Raw genomic sequence first — 14493 nt, 5'->3', positions numbered from 1 at the left:
AATGATTTGTTGATTACAATCGCGTAAAATAATAGTATCTTTAATGAATTATGTGAAAATTATATGAAAATGATGTTATATTTAATATAACTTGTCTTATCAACAAATTTTTATTTTTAATTTAAAAGTCAATATTTTCCTAACTCCTAACTATGACCATATTATATACTTATCATATACATTGAACATATTTGTCAAAGAAAAAAAAAAGAACATATATATTATATTCGAATGGCATACCAAATTATCGAAAATTGAGCCGTTTAGTTGACTTTGCAGCTTAGAATTTAAATGCGTAATAATAGTTCTTACCAAATGTTGCAGAATTGAAGGTTGTGTTGTCGTCCACGAAGCTGCGGTTGCCTGTGATAATTGTCTGATTGATACCATCTCCTATCATCATCAAGTTCCTCTTGTTCTTGGCAATGTACACGTACTCTTCATACACACCAGCCGTGACATAGATCAAGAAGTGCCCATTAGTCAGGGCAGAATTGTTTGGAGCTGCAGAAATAGCATCATTGATGGTGGTGAAGTTTCCACTTCCATCTTGACTCACAGTCACGATGTCAGACACCGCAACCACCTCATCAACACCCTGTGACTGAATTAGCTTTCTCCGACTAACTGACTCGTATGTTGCTTGTGTCTTGCTTGACATCTCTAAGGGTAAGCGTCCATTTCGGAAACCAAGTTGTCTCTTAATAGGTTTCCATGTTGTGTTTTGCTTTTTCTTAGGCACCCACCCCTTGGTGAAAAGAGCCAGAGAGACACTGTATAGTTTAGTGTCATTTGAAAGTGGGAGAGCGAGGCCTTTCCTTACGCTCCAAGCTGAAGCTGTGACTTGTAGGCCATCCAGACAAGTTTGCTCATTGGTTAGAATAGCACTAAGCAAGGTTTGGATGTCCTCAGCTTTTGCACTAGAAAGAGTTTTACTAGTGTTGTTCACAGTTTGGAATGAGCTCAAGAGGAAATCCATGTTGAGTTCAGCTAGTTGCCTGCAATCTTCGAGGGCTTGAATTGCTGAATTTGTTAAAGTGGAGCTTTGCTTTAGATACTTGTCTATCATTGACAAAAACTTGCGGGATTGAGACAAAGATTTTCGGACCGTGTACCTGCCATAGTCATAGACATTGGCGGTTTGGTTAGGGAGCACTGTTTTGCAAAAGTGAGGATCTGGGGTGGACTTGCAAATGGTTCCTGGTGAGACTGGGCTGGTTGAATTGCTCTTTGAATCAGCAAAAGATAGAGAGGCAAACGGGGCAAGGAAAACGAAACATGAAAATGTAAAGAAAGTGAAGACCTTTGAAGCCATTGAGGTTTCAAAAAGAGAGAGTTCAAAAAATATATGTGATGTGGAGATGGAATTCACTCAATACATTAGGCTTAATTTATAGGGAAAGGGAGAGAGCTTGATGAGATTAAAAAATGGTAAAGAGACAGAGATTTAATTTACATGGGGATATTGAATATCTGAAGTCAACGTTTATGATTTTTCCGCAGCGCGTTGGTCTTGGGCTTGACGTTAATCAACTTAATCTATTGGTTGCCATGAAGAATGAGGCAGCAAGCTGTAATCCAAATGTTAATTAATTAGTGAATCTAATGGAACTTAAACTAATCACAAATCTAACGTATGTGTTATCTTTCGTCAAACATGGGGTAGGAGCCAGTCATATTGGTGACAAATCCAAATACAATCTGCCTATTAAAACATGAGCAGTTCTAATACAACAAATTATTTTACATTTTTTTTGTTATAATTTTAACGTAGTTGATTGTGAGTGGTTAATCATCACTTAACATAAATGCACTATTTTTTTTCTTCATCTTACGTTATAATTATAATAAAAAATTGTGAAAAATTATTTGTTTCACATGTACTTTTCCTAAAAAGAGAGATAATTTTTGACCTATTCACATTCTTGGATATCGTTTACCTAAGACGAAAAAAAATCGTTTTCGCTAAATAGCTTTCCAACAACTTCGTCCTCCTCTTTGTCAAACTTTAATTTTCAACGTCTTGTCATGTTGGTTTAAGGGCACCTTGACATGCAATAGTCTTTGAGAAGAGCCAAAATCATGCCGTCTAGACTCGAGTAAAGAGTAAGAAATTTGTTAGCTCTCCATTGAGAGGTGAAAGAACATGTACACAAAACTCAAAGCCCGTTCATCATCGTACCAACGGTGTGACAACCCATAATTAAAAGTGAACATAAATCAACGTTATAATGGGTTTAGTACACTAGACTCAAATTATGTAGCATTATTATTTGTTCCGAGCACAAATTAGCATAAGCATGTGATAATTAAGAACTCAAAACAAAGGGTCAGCAAGCAAATGAGACAAAGATTTAGGTTATGTTTGGTAACTATTTTTATTTTTTGTTTTCAAAAACTTGTTTTTGAGAATATATTAAAAAAAAAAACAATTTTTTTGTATTTTTGAAATAAAAAATATGTTTGGTTAGTTGAAATTTTTTTAAAAAAAAATTGAAGAAAGAAAAGGAAAATACTAAAATATGTTGTTATTAGGATTTAAACTCTAATGCTAACTCATTAAATGAGATAGATTCATTAAATTAAATGTGTGTTTTCATTGACTTTTAAAAATTAGAAATTGAAAACAATATTGTGCATCTTTTTAGTTTCCTTTACAAATTGAGTTTTCATAATAGTTTTTGTTTTTAGTCCATTGTAAATTGAGAAACAAAATTTTTAGTCTCAAAAATAGAAAATTAGTTTAGAAAATAGAAAATAAAAAAAATTAATTACCAAACATGTCCTTACTTTCTCAATGGCTCAAGTTTAACTTACACAAGACCGGCCTAAAGCTCCAAATAGAAAGGAGGTTCCAAAATTTCAAAAAAGTAGGGGTAGGTAGGAAAAAAACAGTTTAAGATGAATTTAAAATAAATTTGGCACATCTTTGTAACTAAAGAACAAAAATTCTGGTATATTCTGTTAGAAATTAGTACTACAAAAAATTCTTTCCTCTAAACAAAATCAATTGTCCCAAAAATAATATCATTATCCTTTAGATAAACCAAAATTCAAACAAGATAAACAACAAAATTCGGTCAAAGGAATTAACCACAAAACAATCACAAATCACAACAAATAAAAAATATCAAATCCCTAAAATTATTACCGTTTTTATTTCTCATTCCTGCTCTCTGCCTCTTTCTCTCAAGTCTTAGCTCTTGCTCCCAGCGTTTCTCATTCTTTCTCTCTACTGGCTTCCTCCGATCGAAATCAAGAATCATCCAATCAGATCTGAAGTGAGGTATAGATTTGTTCTCTTTCTTTTGATTATGTAGATGCGTTTTGACCTTTTGTTCTCTTTCCTTCTGTTACTGCTTCTTTCTGTCGGCTATTGCTGGCTGGGGGCCGCTTGGCCTACTTCTAGATTCTATTTAGGTCGGCCGCTGGGCCTTGAAGACTTGAAGTAGGTTTTTTTTTTTTTTTTTTTTTTTTTAAGCTTGCGTTTGTTTTTTATTTATTTATTTATTTTTTTATTATTATTATTTGGTTATAGGTGATACTTCCGTAATAGGGTATGTTTTGGCTGGGCTTGGTTTATTCTTGTCTGGCTAGGCCTTTTTTTTTTTAGTCTTGCGTTTTTATATATGTATATTTTAGTTATAGGTAATATAAATATAATGAGTAAGTCTTTATTTTATGCAAATGTTATCGTTCGGAGAAATTACAATAATACTTTTTATATACGTTAGGTTCTATTACTCTACACTTGAAAATTATTTTTTATTTTAGTCTTTATAAATGTATTTTTTGATTAGAAATTTCTACTATAAATTATATATCTGGATATGAAAAACTTAAAAAAATAAAAAATAAAAAGAAAAAGAAAAATTAATTGAGTCTCAAAAATGATTAATGGATAAATTTGTTATTAGTAATAAACAAAATACAATACAAAATTTAGATGAAAATGTCACAAATGAGTAAGAAATTAACCAAAAAAAGTTAGAAGATAATGAAACGATACAATTACAAGATAACAATAATGTTCAATTTTGCAATACAACAAATCTTGATAATGACCTTTAAAAGAATTTAGAACATAAATTTTTTTTTTTAAAGCTCCATTTTAGTTCTTGCCTTAAGTCCCAAAATGTTTAGGGTCGACCCTGAACTTATAGTGATTGTAACACTCTTGGTGATTAATGGCCAATCATGACTTCATCAATGGTTGTTTGTGAATTGTGTGTTGTCTTCCGTTGATAACAAAAGAGTCAAGGGTACTTATTATTAATGCTATTTTTATCAATAGTAATTAAAAAAATGATCATATTGACGAATACCCTTAGAAAAATTATTAATAAACTATTTTAAAAAAATTTATATAATTTTTACAGAAAATTGAAATTTTTTTTAAAATATTAAATTTTTTTTTAAAAATTTTTCACTAACAAAACGCTCTTAGAGCATTAGGTAACACTTCCCTTTAAAAAAACATAAATAAAAAGCTACTTTCGTTTAGTAAAGAATTGATATTTTTCCCGTTAATCAGCAAAAGAAAAAGAATTGATTTGGTATACATTTCTCATATCTTTCTGACAACAAAGGGTCTGTTTAGTATATAAACTTAAATACATGTTTTTAATTTTTAAACAATATTAAACGTATTTTCACATACTTTTTTACCTATATATATTTTTAAAAAAACTGAAAACTGTTATTTAAACATATATACCAAACCGTCCAAACTATTTAGAATTTATATACACTTCTAGTTAGTCCAATTGATGTGACCGATGACTTTTTTTTTTTTTAACGATAAAGATGTGACCCACTGCACTTGTCAAACAAATTAAGGTGGACTACTAATTTTGTACTTAGTGTGCGTTTGGGAAGCGCGTTTGCGTTTCCCAAACGCACGTTTTGCGTTTTCAACTCTTTTTTTTTTTTTTTTCATGCGTTTTGACCAATTTTTTTTACTGTTCATTCACTGTTACGCAGCAATATTTGACTTTTTCCTGTGAACAGTGCACATCGTGTACTGTTCACGAACCCACAAATTACATTTTTCAGCAACTTTTTCATTAAAAATGGGTCCTACGGTATTATTCACACATTTAAAAATTATTTTGCTCAGTGTTATTCAATTTTCAGTTTCAGTTTTCAGCTATATCCAAACGGACCCTTAGTTATGCTTTTCCACTTATCTTATGTGGTGGGCTCGGTCTCATGAGATTGGTGTTATGGAAATATCATCTACGGTGCGAAGATGATAGAGTAATATCAAAATAAGAGGTAGGCTATATTTATTATTTATACTTCTGTCTTTAATCAAATTTCTATTTAGTGTCTTCTTAACAAAAATAAAAAAATCAATTTAATTAGTGTTTGTTTGAGAACAGTTTATTTAAATAGTGAAATTAAAATAAAATAAAATAAACATGTGACTCATATTAGATCTACAAATAATAAGAAAGAAAAATTAAATTGACTTATAATCAAAAATCAAACGCACATTTAATCTTGAAATGTTTTATTCATTTCTTGGAATGGTAGAAAAAATTATTATTTTTCTTGAAATAATTGATTAAGTAATATTAAAAAAATTAAAGTCATGCATAGTCGTTTCTTTTTAATAAATTCTCTTTCTACATGCATTTTTTGGTCAATGTTGGACTCACTCGTCTCACCAACCTAGACCTCCTGATCCTCTAGTAATAAATGTTACAATGCATGAGCCAATAACACATTAACAAGAAAAATTTTTAGGTACTCTCACAGTATGGAGAAATAGTATTCTCTCATCTCATACTCATAGTGGACCCTACCATGAATTTAATGAGTGGATCTCACCATGAATGTAAGAAGAAGGAGTATTATTCTTCATACTCCGAGAGTACTTAAGAATTACTCCATTAACACATGTTTATCCAATTAATTTGGCATGACTTATTACACATTATTTAGTTCTATTAATTTACCGTTAACATAAGGCCGATACCCCCCTTGAGAGAAGGCATGATGCATGACACTTACACCTAGACGTTTATATATATATATATATATATATATATATATTTTAAGAGAAGACAAGGTAAGGTGCTTTCTTTATGTCATATTTTTGTGTTATGTTATATTTTTGACCAGTTTTATAGGGTGTGAAGTAAATAAATCTAACTTTTTGAGTTCTACTTTTCACTTTAATTTTGTCAATTTTTTATAAGATGGACCCCACAATAACTCATCCTTAAAGAGCACTTATGGCGTCTGCTCTGATAATAACTCTTTATTATCAAACCAAGACATCAATCAGTTTTTTTATGTAAGCGGGGATTGAATTTCAAATATCTTATTCAACTATAAGAGGCTTTTAAAAACTATACATAAAATAAAGACGAAAACCACATTTTCGTCCCTACATTTTCACGTGATTTTCACTTTGATCCCTATCTTTTATTTTCACTACTTTTAGTCCCTATTTAGAAAAACACCATCTATTTTAGTCCTTTTCGTCAGTGCCCTAACGGCAAAGTTCTAGGTGGCAGACGAAGTGCGTCGCTGGCACACTAAATGCTGACGTCAGCATTAAAATAATAATATAATATATTATTTAGCATTTTAAAAATGCCAAGTCATGTTCTCAAAAAAATGCCAAGTCATCTTTTAAAAACAAAAAATTAATTTATGAATTTTAACTAAATGAAAAAAAATGGAAAAAACAGAAATAAAAACAAAAAATAATATAAATTGAGATCTAGCTTTATTTTGAGTAAGAACAAACAAGAACTCAAACCCAGTCATTATTTTGTTAGCAACCAAACACAATATCAGCTGAAAACCCTTTATTATCAAAAATAATTTTTTTTGATATGGGAAAATAAGTAAATAAACCTAGTCAGTGTTTATCCAAAAAAAAAAAAAAAAAAATTATTGACCCATTGTTCTTTCCCTGACATTAGAAACATGAAATCAACGATTCATCAGAAACCAAGACCCCACAATAGTCCAATGCCTTGCTCTATTCGGAGGAAGACCAAGAGTCATTGATGGGTCTGACCATAGCACATCACCAGGAATCAGATTTAAGCCTTCCCATGGAAGATCAAGAACCGACCTTCGAGCTCTAGATAAGTCCTCTAAAGACCAAGAGATAATGACTTGGGCTCGGAGTTGAAACTTACTCTACACCTCTTCTTTTGTTTTGCTCTCTTTGATTTGAAGCCTCGCCACCTTCTTCTTTCTTGAATGTTACACCACTATGTGCTACAGCTATCATTATGTCAGAATCTCAAAAATGTTGGGTTAATGGCTTTGTGGGTATTTTGTTCAAATTTGGGTGGGAGTTGTGTTTGATTTTCTGGGTTTGTGCTCGTGTGCGTTCTAGGTTTGATTTTCTTGTGTTCTTGTGTTTGATTTTCTGGGTTGAAATTTTTGGGTTTGTGTTAATTTTCTGGGTTTGTATTCTTTGGGTTTTGAAAGTTTTGGGTGCTCAATCTGGGTTTTTTCTCTCATCTCACATTAGATTTTTTTTAAATCTTTTTTTTAACCAATCTATGGTATTTTTGGGTTTTGGCTAATCATGTGTGTTTCAGTTGATATTGTGTTTGGTTTCCAACAAAACAATGATTAGGTTTGTGTTTTTGTCTGTTCTTACTCAAAATAAAGCTAGATCTCAATTTATATTATTTTTTGTTTTTATTTCTGTTTTTTCCTTTTTTCATTTAGTTAAATTCATAAATTAATTTTTTGTTTTTAAAAAATGACGTGGCATTTTTAAAATGCTAAATAATATATTATATTATTATTTTAATGTTGACGTTAGCATTTAGTGTGCCAACGATGCACTCCATCTGCCACTTAGGACTTTGCCATATGGCACTAATGGAAAGGACTAAAATAGATGGCATTTTTCTAAATAGGGACTAAAAGCGGTGAAAATAAAAGATAGGGACCAAAGTGGAAATCACATGAAAATATAGGGATGAAAATGTGGTTTTCGCCTAAAATAAATAAATAAATAAACAGTTGGAAGAATACTCATTTGTTCACTTCTGTTTGATAGCTATTGCCATTCAGCATTCTTTCTTTTCTTTTCTTTCTTTTTTTTTTTTTTTTAAGTGATAAACATTTTATTAGAAAGAAAACATAGAAACCCTCTAATTTCTAAAGATTTTTTTTGGTAAAAATTACACACACACCCATAAGGGAAGTGGCAGTAATTAAAGGAACTGCAAGTTAAAATTTAAATAATTTACAAAGTCTACAAAAGAGAAGGGGCTGTAACTTTGCCAATATCAGTAGTCCACTCATAAAAAGAAAACAATCATAAATAATTTAGTTGAAGAGTAAACATTAAACAACTCAATGCCATTAAATATGTGATTATTTAGCATTCAATTTAAATGCTTTTGACAGCTAATGAGTTTTTGTAATTGAGTTTGAAAGGTGCTGGACTCATGTAATGTTGTAGTTTTCATATATGATATATCTAATTCTCCATTGCTAGGTTATTAATATGCTTAGCATTCTTAAGAATGTAAGTAACTTCTATTATGAAAGCAATGCCATGCAAATGAACTGAATGCACTCACCAAGTAAACATTGTTCACAAAACACCAATTGAGGCTTCTATTTTCAATGTTAGCAACATTTATCAATTATTTGTACCTGAGCCACAATATCATTGCCTCTATAGACATTGTTTCAAACAATTGATGGGCATTGAAAATTAAATGCATAATGGAATAAGAGAGAGAGAGAGCGAGAGAGAGATTGGGTTTTAGTTTTTAGTTTTTATTTTTTTAATAGGTGATGTAATTAATTAGGGTTAGTTGGGTTAAGTTTACTTAAGTAATCACGTGAAATGCACATGCCATTTTTTACACATGTCAGTTTATTAGAGCAATTTGTAGCCTTAGGCTACAACTGGTTTTCTAGCTAAATTTTGTCCTTAAAAAATGGCTATTTATAAGAAATGACTATTTCCTATAATAAAAATATAAGCAAACTATTAAATAGCTAAACCATAGGAATAGACTGAAAAATTATTATACTACAGTACTTATTACAGTCTATCAAACGCATCCTTATTTTTTTGGAATAACTTTAAAAGCAAGTCTTAAAATGTGCCAAATGTGTGTGTAATGTAGTTTCATGATAAATTACAAATGTTATTATATTAAATAAATAAATAAATAAAAATAAAGCTTCCAAATATATTTTATTGACATTCACATAATAATAGCATAATAAATTATGGTGCACGTTTTACAAAGATTAGTTAAAAAGAAAGAAACTTCCAATTAAATATATTTCATTCACATTCACATAATAATACATGCACACACATTTTAAAAAATCTCACATCAATTATGTCAATTATTTGCAAGTAAATACCTTTTAATATTTAGTAATTTTAAATGTTCTATATTATAACTTTTTTTAAAATTTAAAATCACTTAATTTTACTTTTTAATATGAAAAAATGACTCTTTAGTTGTATTTCTATAAATCCATAATTCATTTTTTGGAAAAATCCTAGAGTATTTGACAAATTAACGTGATAATAAATAAATGAAATTATAAATATTAACCTGACAATTAATAAATAAGATTAGTGACATTTCAATAAAATAATAAATGAGTATTTGAATTATACATTTCTTGTAATTGTTGACATATCAATTTATAAAACCTAAATAATTTCAAATGCGCTCTAAACAACCCAAATTATTTTTGTTAAAAAAAAAATTGCAAATGACTCAAGCTCCTCCTCATAGTGGCGGTTCCATGAAATTTTTATAGGGTAGTTGTTGACATCCCATTTTGCAACCCGCATTTAACCTCACATGGAGGGTAAAAGGGTAATTTTACCTTGGAAATATGCATCTTTATTTTGGTCACTAGATTATTAATCTCATTTCACTAAAATGGTCTTGATGTTGTAACAATCAAATCGACTGGTCATAAGCCCTAATTGAACCATCAGATTGAAAGTTATTATCAAATCAAGTTCTAATGGTCGAGATGCACTATCACAAATTGAGTCCGACTATATGTGATTATGAACAATTGATTTCAATTTATTATAATTATAATCAATTTGAGAACGATGATGTGTCATAATTTGATTGGTTAGGACTACATTTTATGGTAGGGTTGCATGTACCTAATTAACCACATAGTTAAACATTAATTATTCAATGAGTAATTTGTGCAATTATCTTTTAATTAGGGTAAATTTGGAACCAATTAAGTCCAAAATGAGAGTGATTGGAGCCATTTAATGTCAATTGGGAGCTAATTTGGAACCTATTAATGTTAATTGTACTGAAATCATTTTTTAACAAATGACCTCTGCTCACCATTTTATTGATATCTCCCTGAATATTTTGAATCTGTGAATAAGGTTAATTTTTCCAGAAATTAGACATCTGAGGCTTCAATTTGAGCATTAGAACTAGACAATTTCGATCAGAATTGAGCCAGATATGATTATTCGAAATTGGCTCTATAAACTGTTACAGCAGCTGCAGGAAAACCAAATTTTGGCTTGCTCCTCACTCCCACCAATCTTTCCATTTAATGCACCAAATTTCCCCAAAAACTAAAATGAGGTCTAGGTTCATGATTTTTTGTCAACCCTCATTAAATGGTCTTCCATTCATATTTCCTCTACCACTACTATATAAACCCCCCCCCCTCCTTCATTTCAAAGGACACAAAACCCCCCTCTCTTCTCCTCTCTTGAGTTCTAGGAAGTTGAGTAGTCTTGTCATATCTTGGTCTTCTTAAGACTCAAGATATTGAGTGAGACTCACTCTTCCTCTCTTAACTCTTCTTTTCCTCCATCCTTAGGACCTCCCTTAAGAGTCTTCTCCTCCACTATATGGATCTTACATGAAGGTATAATCCCTTTCCCTAATTATTTTTTGTGTTGCCATGATGAGAGTTTAAAATTAAAGCATGATAATAATCATTTAAATTCCTTTGAATATGTTTGAATGTTCTTTTTTTTTTTTTTTTTTTTTTTTTTTTTTGCTGGATAAGTGTTTATGCAAGGGATAGAACCCTTGAGTTGAAAGTCACTAGCATGACTAGGTACCACTTGGGCCAGTAAGCCCGGTGGTTATGTTTGAATGTTCTTAATTGTTCTTATATGTTCTTTACATGTACTTGATTGTTCATCACATGTTCATTCATAACACTAGTTTCAATCTTAAATCCACATAAAAAACATGAAAAATATGTTTGTTTAATAATTCCTTTAAATTCTTGAATCTAGGATATCACCATCCACACACATTCGTTAGAATTTATTTTTCAATCCAAATGCAATACTTAATAAATTGAATTGGGGTGTATCACATGCACACACATCAAATTCAACATGCAAATTGATTGACATATTGGATAATATGATATGAATATTGACCATCATAGTCTAGAAGACCGGTTTCACCTGGCAAGGTGGGTGCCTAACACCTTCCCACCTTGTAACATAGCCTCCGAGCTTAGATTAAGGGTTAGTAGATCGAATGCTTATCCATGTAATTTTCAATTTTTAGATTGTAACTAGGAAACAAAGCCATGTACTTTATCTTAGATTGTATCTAGGACCAAAGTCATGTAATTTCCTATGATTAGTGTAAATTCAATTTCAAATTAATAAAATAAGGAATTTTTCAATTTTGGTTTTCTTATTTATCCCAATAATTAAATAAGTGGTGACTCCATTGTAAAACCTTAATATAAAGGAGTAAATATAACTAATCGAACCTCTATTTTGAGAGGCAATAACACAACTCCACCCATTCACGTGGGTTTGGCCTAACATCCTATAAAAATGGGCTGGGGGCAGGGTCTCTCACAGTAGTCCTTTAGAAACTTAAACTACACAATCTAATAACAAAAGAATTTCATATATTGATAACCAAAAAAAAAAAAAAAAAAAAACATAAAGTTTTACAAATCTCTTCTATGAGTTTTCATATTTTGAAATCGTTGAATAATAATCTCATTATCAATATTACAAGTTACATCTCTTTTAATGTACACAACCGAACTATAAGTTCAATTGAAATATTATTTCTTAATACAATAAAGATAATAATTATTAAAAAAAATCTCTCTCTCTTTTCTGGTAAGAGTTTTTTCTCCTCTCCTTTTTTGGCAGAGTTTTTCCTTCCCCATCTGGGGCGTCTCTCCCCCCCTAGACATACACCTTCCCTCACTATGGAACATGAGGTTGTTAATAGTCTTCAAAACCTCTGCCTCACCAAGGAAGAAGAAGCAGAAATACCAATCTCAGATCATAACAGGGCAGATCTTTTAGAGGAATGTTCTCTAAGCCTGTTTGGAATGCTACTTTTAGACAAACAACAAAACACAAGAGCTCTAAAAAGCACACTTAGGGCGGCATGGAAGATGGGATCGGAGCTAAGAATAATTGAGGCAGGAAACAACACTTTTTCAGTTTAAGTTTGGCTCTCATTACCAGATAAAATGGGTGGAAAATTGTGGGCCATGGAACTTTGAAAACAATCTGCTACTTCTATGCAGATGGAAAAAGGGTCTCATATCTGAAAATATTGTTTTCACCCACTTCCCATTTTGGGTACAACTATGGGGCTTACCTTTTGAGCTCATGTTTGAAGTGGTTGGTCGAGATATAGGAAAGAGCATGGGGCACTTTATTGAGATGGACAAGCGAGCTAACCAGTCTGATCAAGCGAAATTTATGCGCATAAGAGTAGAACTTCCAGTTGACAAGCCACTTCAAAGGGGAGGAAATGTTGTTGGCATAGAAGGTGATAAATATTGGGTTCACTTCAAATATGAAAGGCTCCCAACGTTTTGCTTCCTTTGTGGTAAGATAGGTCATGATAATAAGCATTGTAAAGCTGGCTCGGATAGACAGAATGCTACGGCCCAATATGGAGAATGGCTAAGGGCGTATAGCACTTCTAAAGGTGGAAACAACGAGCCGAAGAGCTTCTCAAACTGCAGCCATAATACCGGCGGTGATAACCGCGGTAGTGAAACATGCAAAACTTTTGAAAATGTGCTCCATTCTACTCCGGCATCGTACGGTGTGGAAAGCACCAGCAACGGCAGTGTGCAAAGCTCAAAAAATTTTAAAAATTCAAATGCCCCTGGCATGTCAGATCAGATGGTGGGATGTGACACACTGGGCTTTTCGGAGTGTCAGGGAGTAGTAAGTGGGGTTGGATTAGACAATTTGGAGGCAAGGAAGCAAGTTCTGAAGCAAGAAGTGGTCCCAAGTGATGGGGGGTCTTCACCTGCCCCTATGGAAGTCTCTGGAATGCAGGAATGCATAAGTGATGGGTTATCTTTTTTTTTTTTTTTTTTTTTTTTTTTTTTTTTTTTTTGAGAAGGAACATCGGTAACTTTTATTAAGAAAAATTAGCCATTATCGGCTGAAAGTACAGCTTGAAGGTGTGGAGGAACATCCTCCATCCACACCGAAAAACCTCTAACATGTCTTGCATGTTTAGCTAGGTTGTGAGCAACAGAGTTACCAAGTCTACGAATATGGGAAAAAGAAATACAACAATTGGTCTCTGTGGTCGCTTTGGCTGCTGTAAGGATATGACCAAAGGGAGAAAATGAGTCATCATCGCTTCTGAGGCACTTGATCACAGCTTCAGAATCACCTTCAAGGATAAAGGAATTTAAACCAATTTCCTGAGCAAAGTAAATGGCTCTAGCTGCAGCCATTGCTTCAACAATATCAAAAGAGTATGGCAGATTCACCAATTCAGATAAGGAGGCAATAGGTTGTCCAAGGGAGTTCCGGATCACTACGCCAAGGCCAGCCATGCGAATCTCTTTGAATGTGGCTCCGTCAAAATTCACCTTGAAGTTTTCTGCAAGGGGTGGGCTCCAAGTTACCCGATGGCGAGTGCGATCTGGGGATTGGAGCGTTGCAACCTGGTTTGCTTGGTGATATTCAGTGAGTGCTTGCTTTGCTTTTATGGAGACTTGGCTGACTAGAAAATCCTCATTAGTGGTTCTGAGCTTATTCTGGCAATTCCATACTGTCCAAAGGATCATGGCAAGCAGATTGACGTCTTTTCCTTCATCATAAGTGAGTTTGAAGAGTTCTGACATGGTTTGTGCATTTTGATCATGGTGAAGCCATAGCTCTGGGACTGAATTCCAAACTGGTGCGAGTGCCGAGCATTCCCAAAGGGCATGGATTTCATTTTCTGCGTTTGATTTACAGTGGTCACAAGTGTCATTCTCAATGATTTGTCTCCGTCTCAAATTTCTCTTCACAGGCAGTGCTTCTTTGCAGGCTCGCCATAAGAAATTCTTCACCTTATTTGGAACCGAAAGGCTCTAAACAAGCTTCCAAATCCCTCCATCATGACTCAGATTGGCTGTGGTGGTCTGGTCCGTTTCTGCAGAAGTAAGAAAATTATAACCAGACTTCACGGTATAGTTACCCGATGATGTGTATGGCCATATCAGCTTGTCCTCAATATA

The 14493-nt window shown here is 32.5% G+C and overlaps 1 protein-coding gene across 3 annotated transcripts in view; it reads right to left on the bottom strand.

The window, feature by feature from the left end:
* The window catches only part of LOC126708681 (probable pectinesterase/pectinesterase inhibitor 7), a 29005-nt gene that overhangs the window by 1484 nt on the left and 13028 nt on the right, over positions 1-14493 (bottom strand). The window contains exons 1-2 of one of the 3 annotated variants that reach the window (XM_050408541.1): positions 3152-3381; positions 313-1571 (exon numbers count right to left, since the gene is read on the bottom strand). The exons of 1 other annotated variant lie outside the window; for it this stretch is intronic. In XM_050408541.1, coding sequence (XP_050264498.1) covers positions 313-1315 — 1003 coding nt within the window. In that variant the 5' untranslated portion in view covers positions 1316-1571; positions 3152-3381. Of the gene's footprint in view, positions 1-312; positions 1572-3151; positions 3382-14493 lie in introns of those variants that run through there. One more of the 3 variants, XM_050408543.1, reaches the window with a different exon arrangement.

This window comes from Quercus robur, chromosome 12, assembly GCF_932294415.1.
Source record: "Quercus robur chromosome 12, dhQueRobu3.1, whole genome shotgun sequence".
Taxonomy (NCBI): domain Eukaryota; kingdom Viridiplantae; phylum Streptophyta; class Magnoliopsida; order Fagales; family Fagaceae; genus Quercus; species Quercus robur.
The sequence above is the reverse complement of the archived record's forward strand: the minus strand, read 5'-3'. Positions and strand labels throughout refer to the sequence as shown.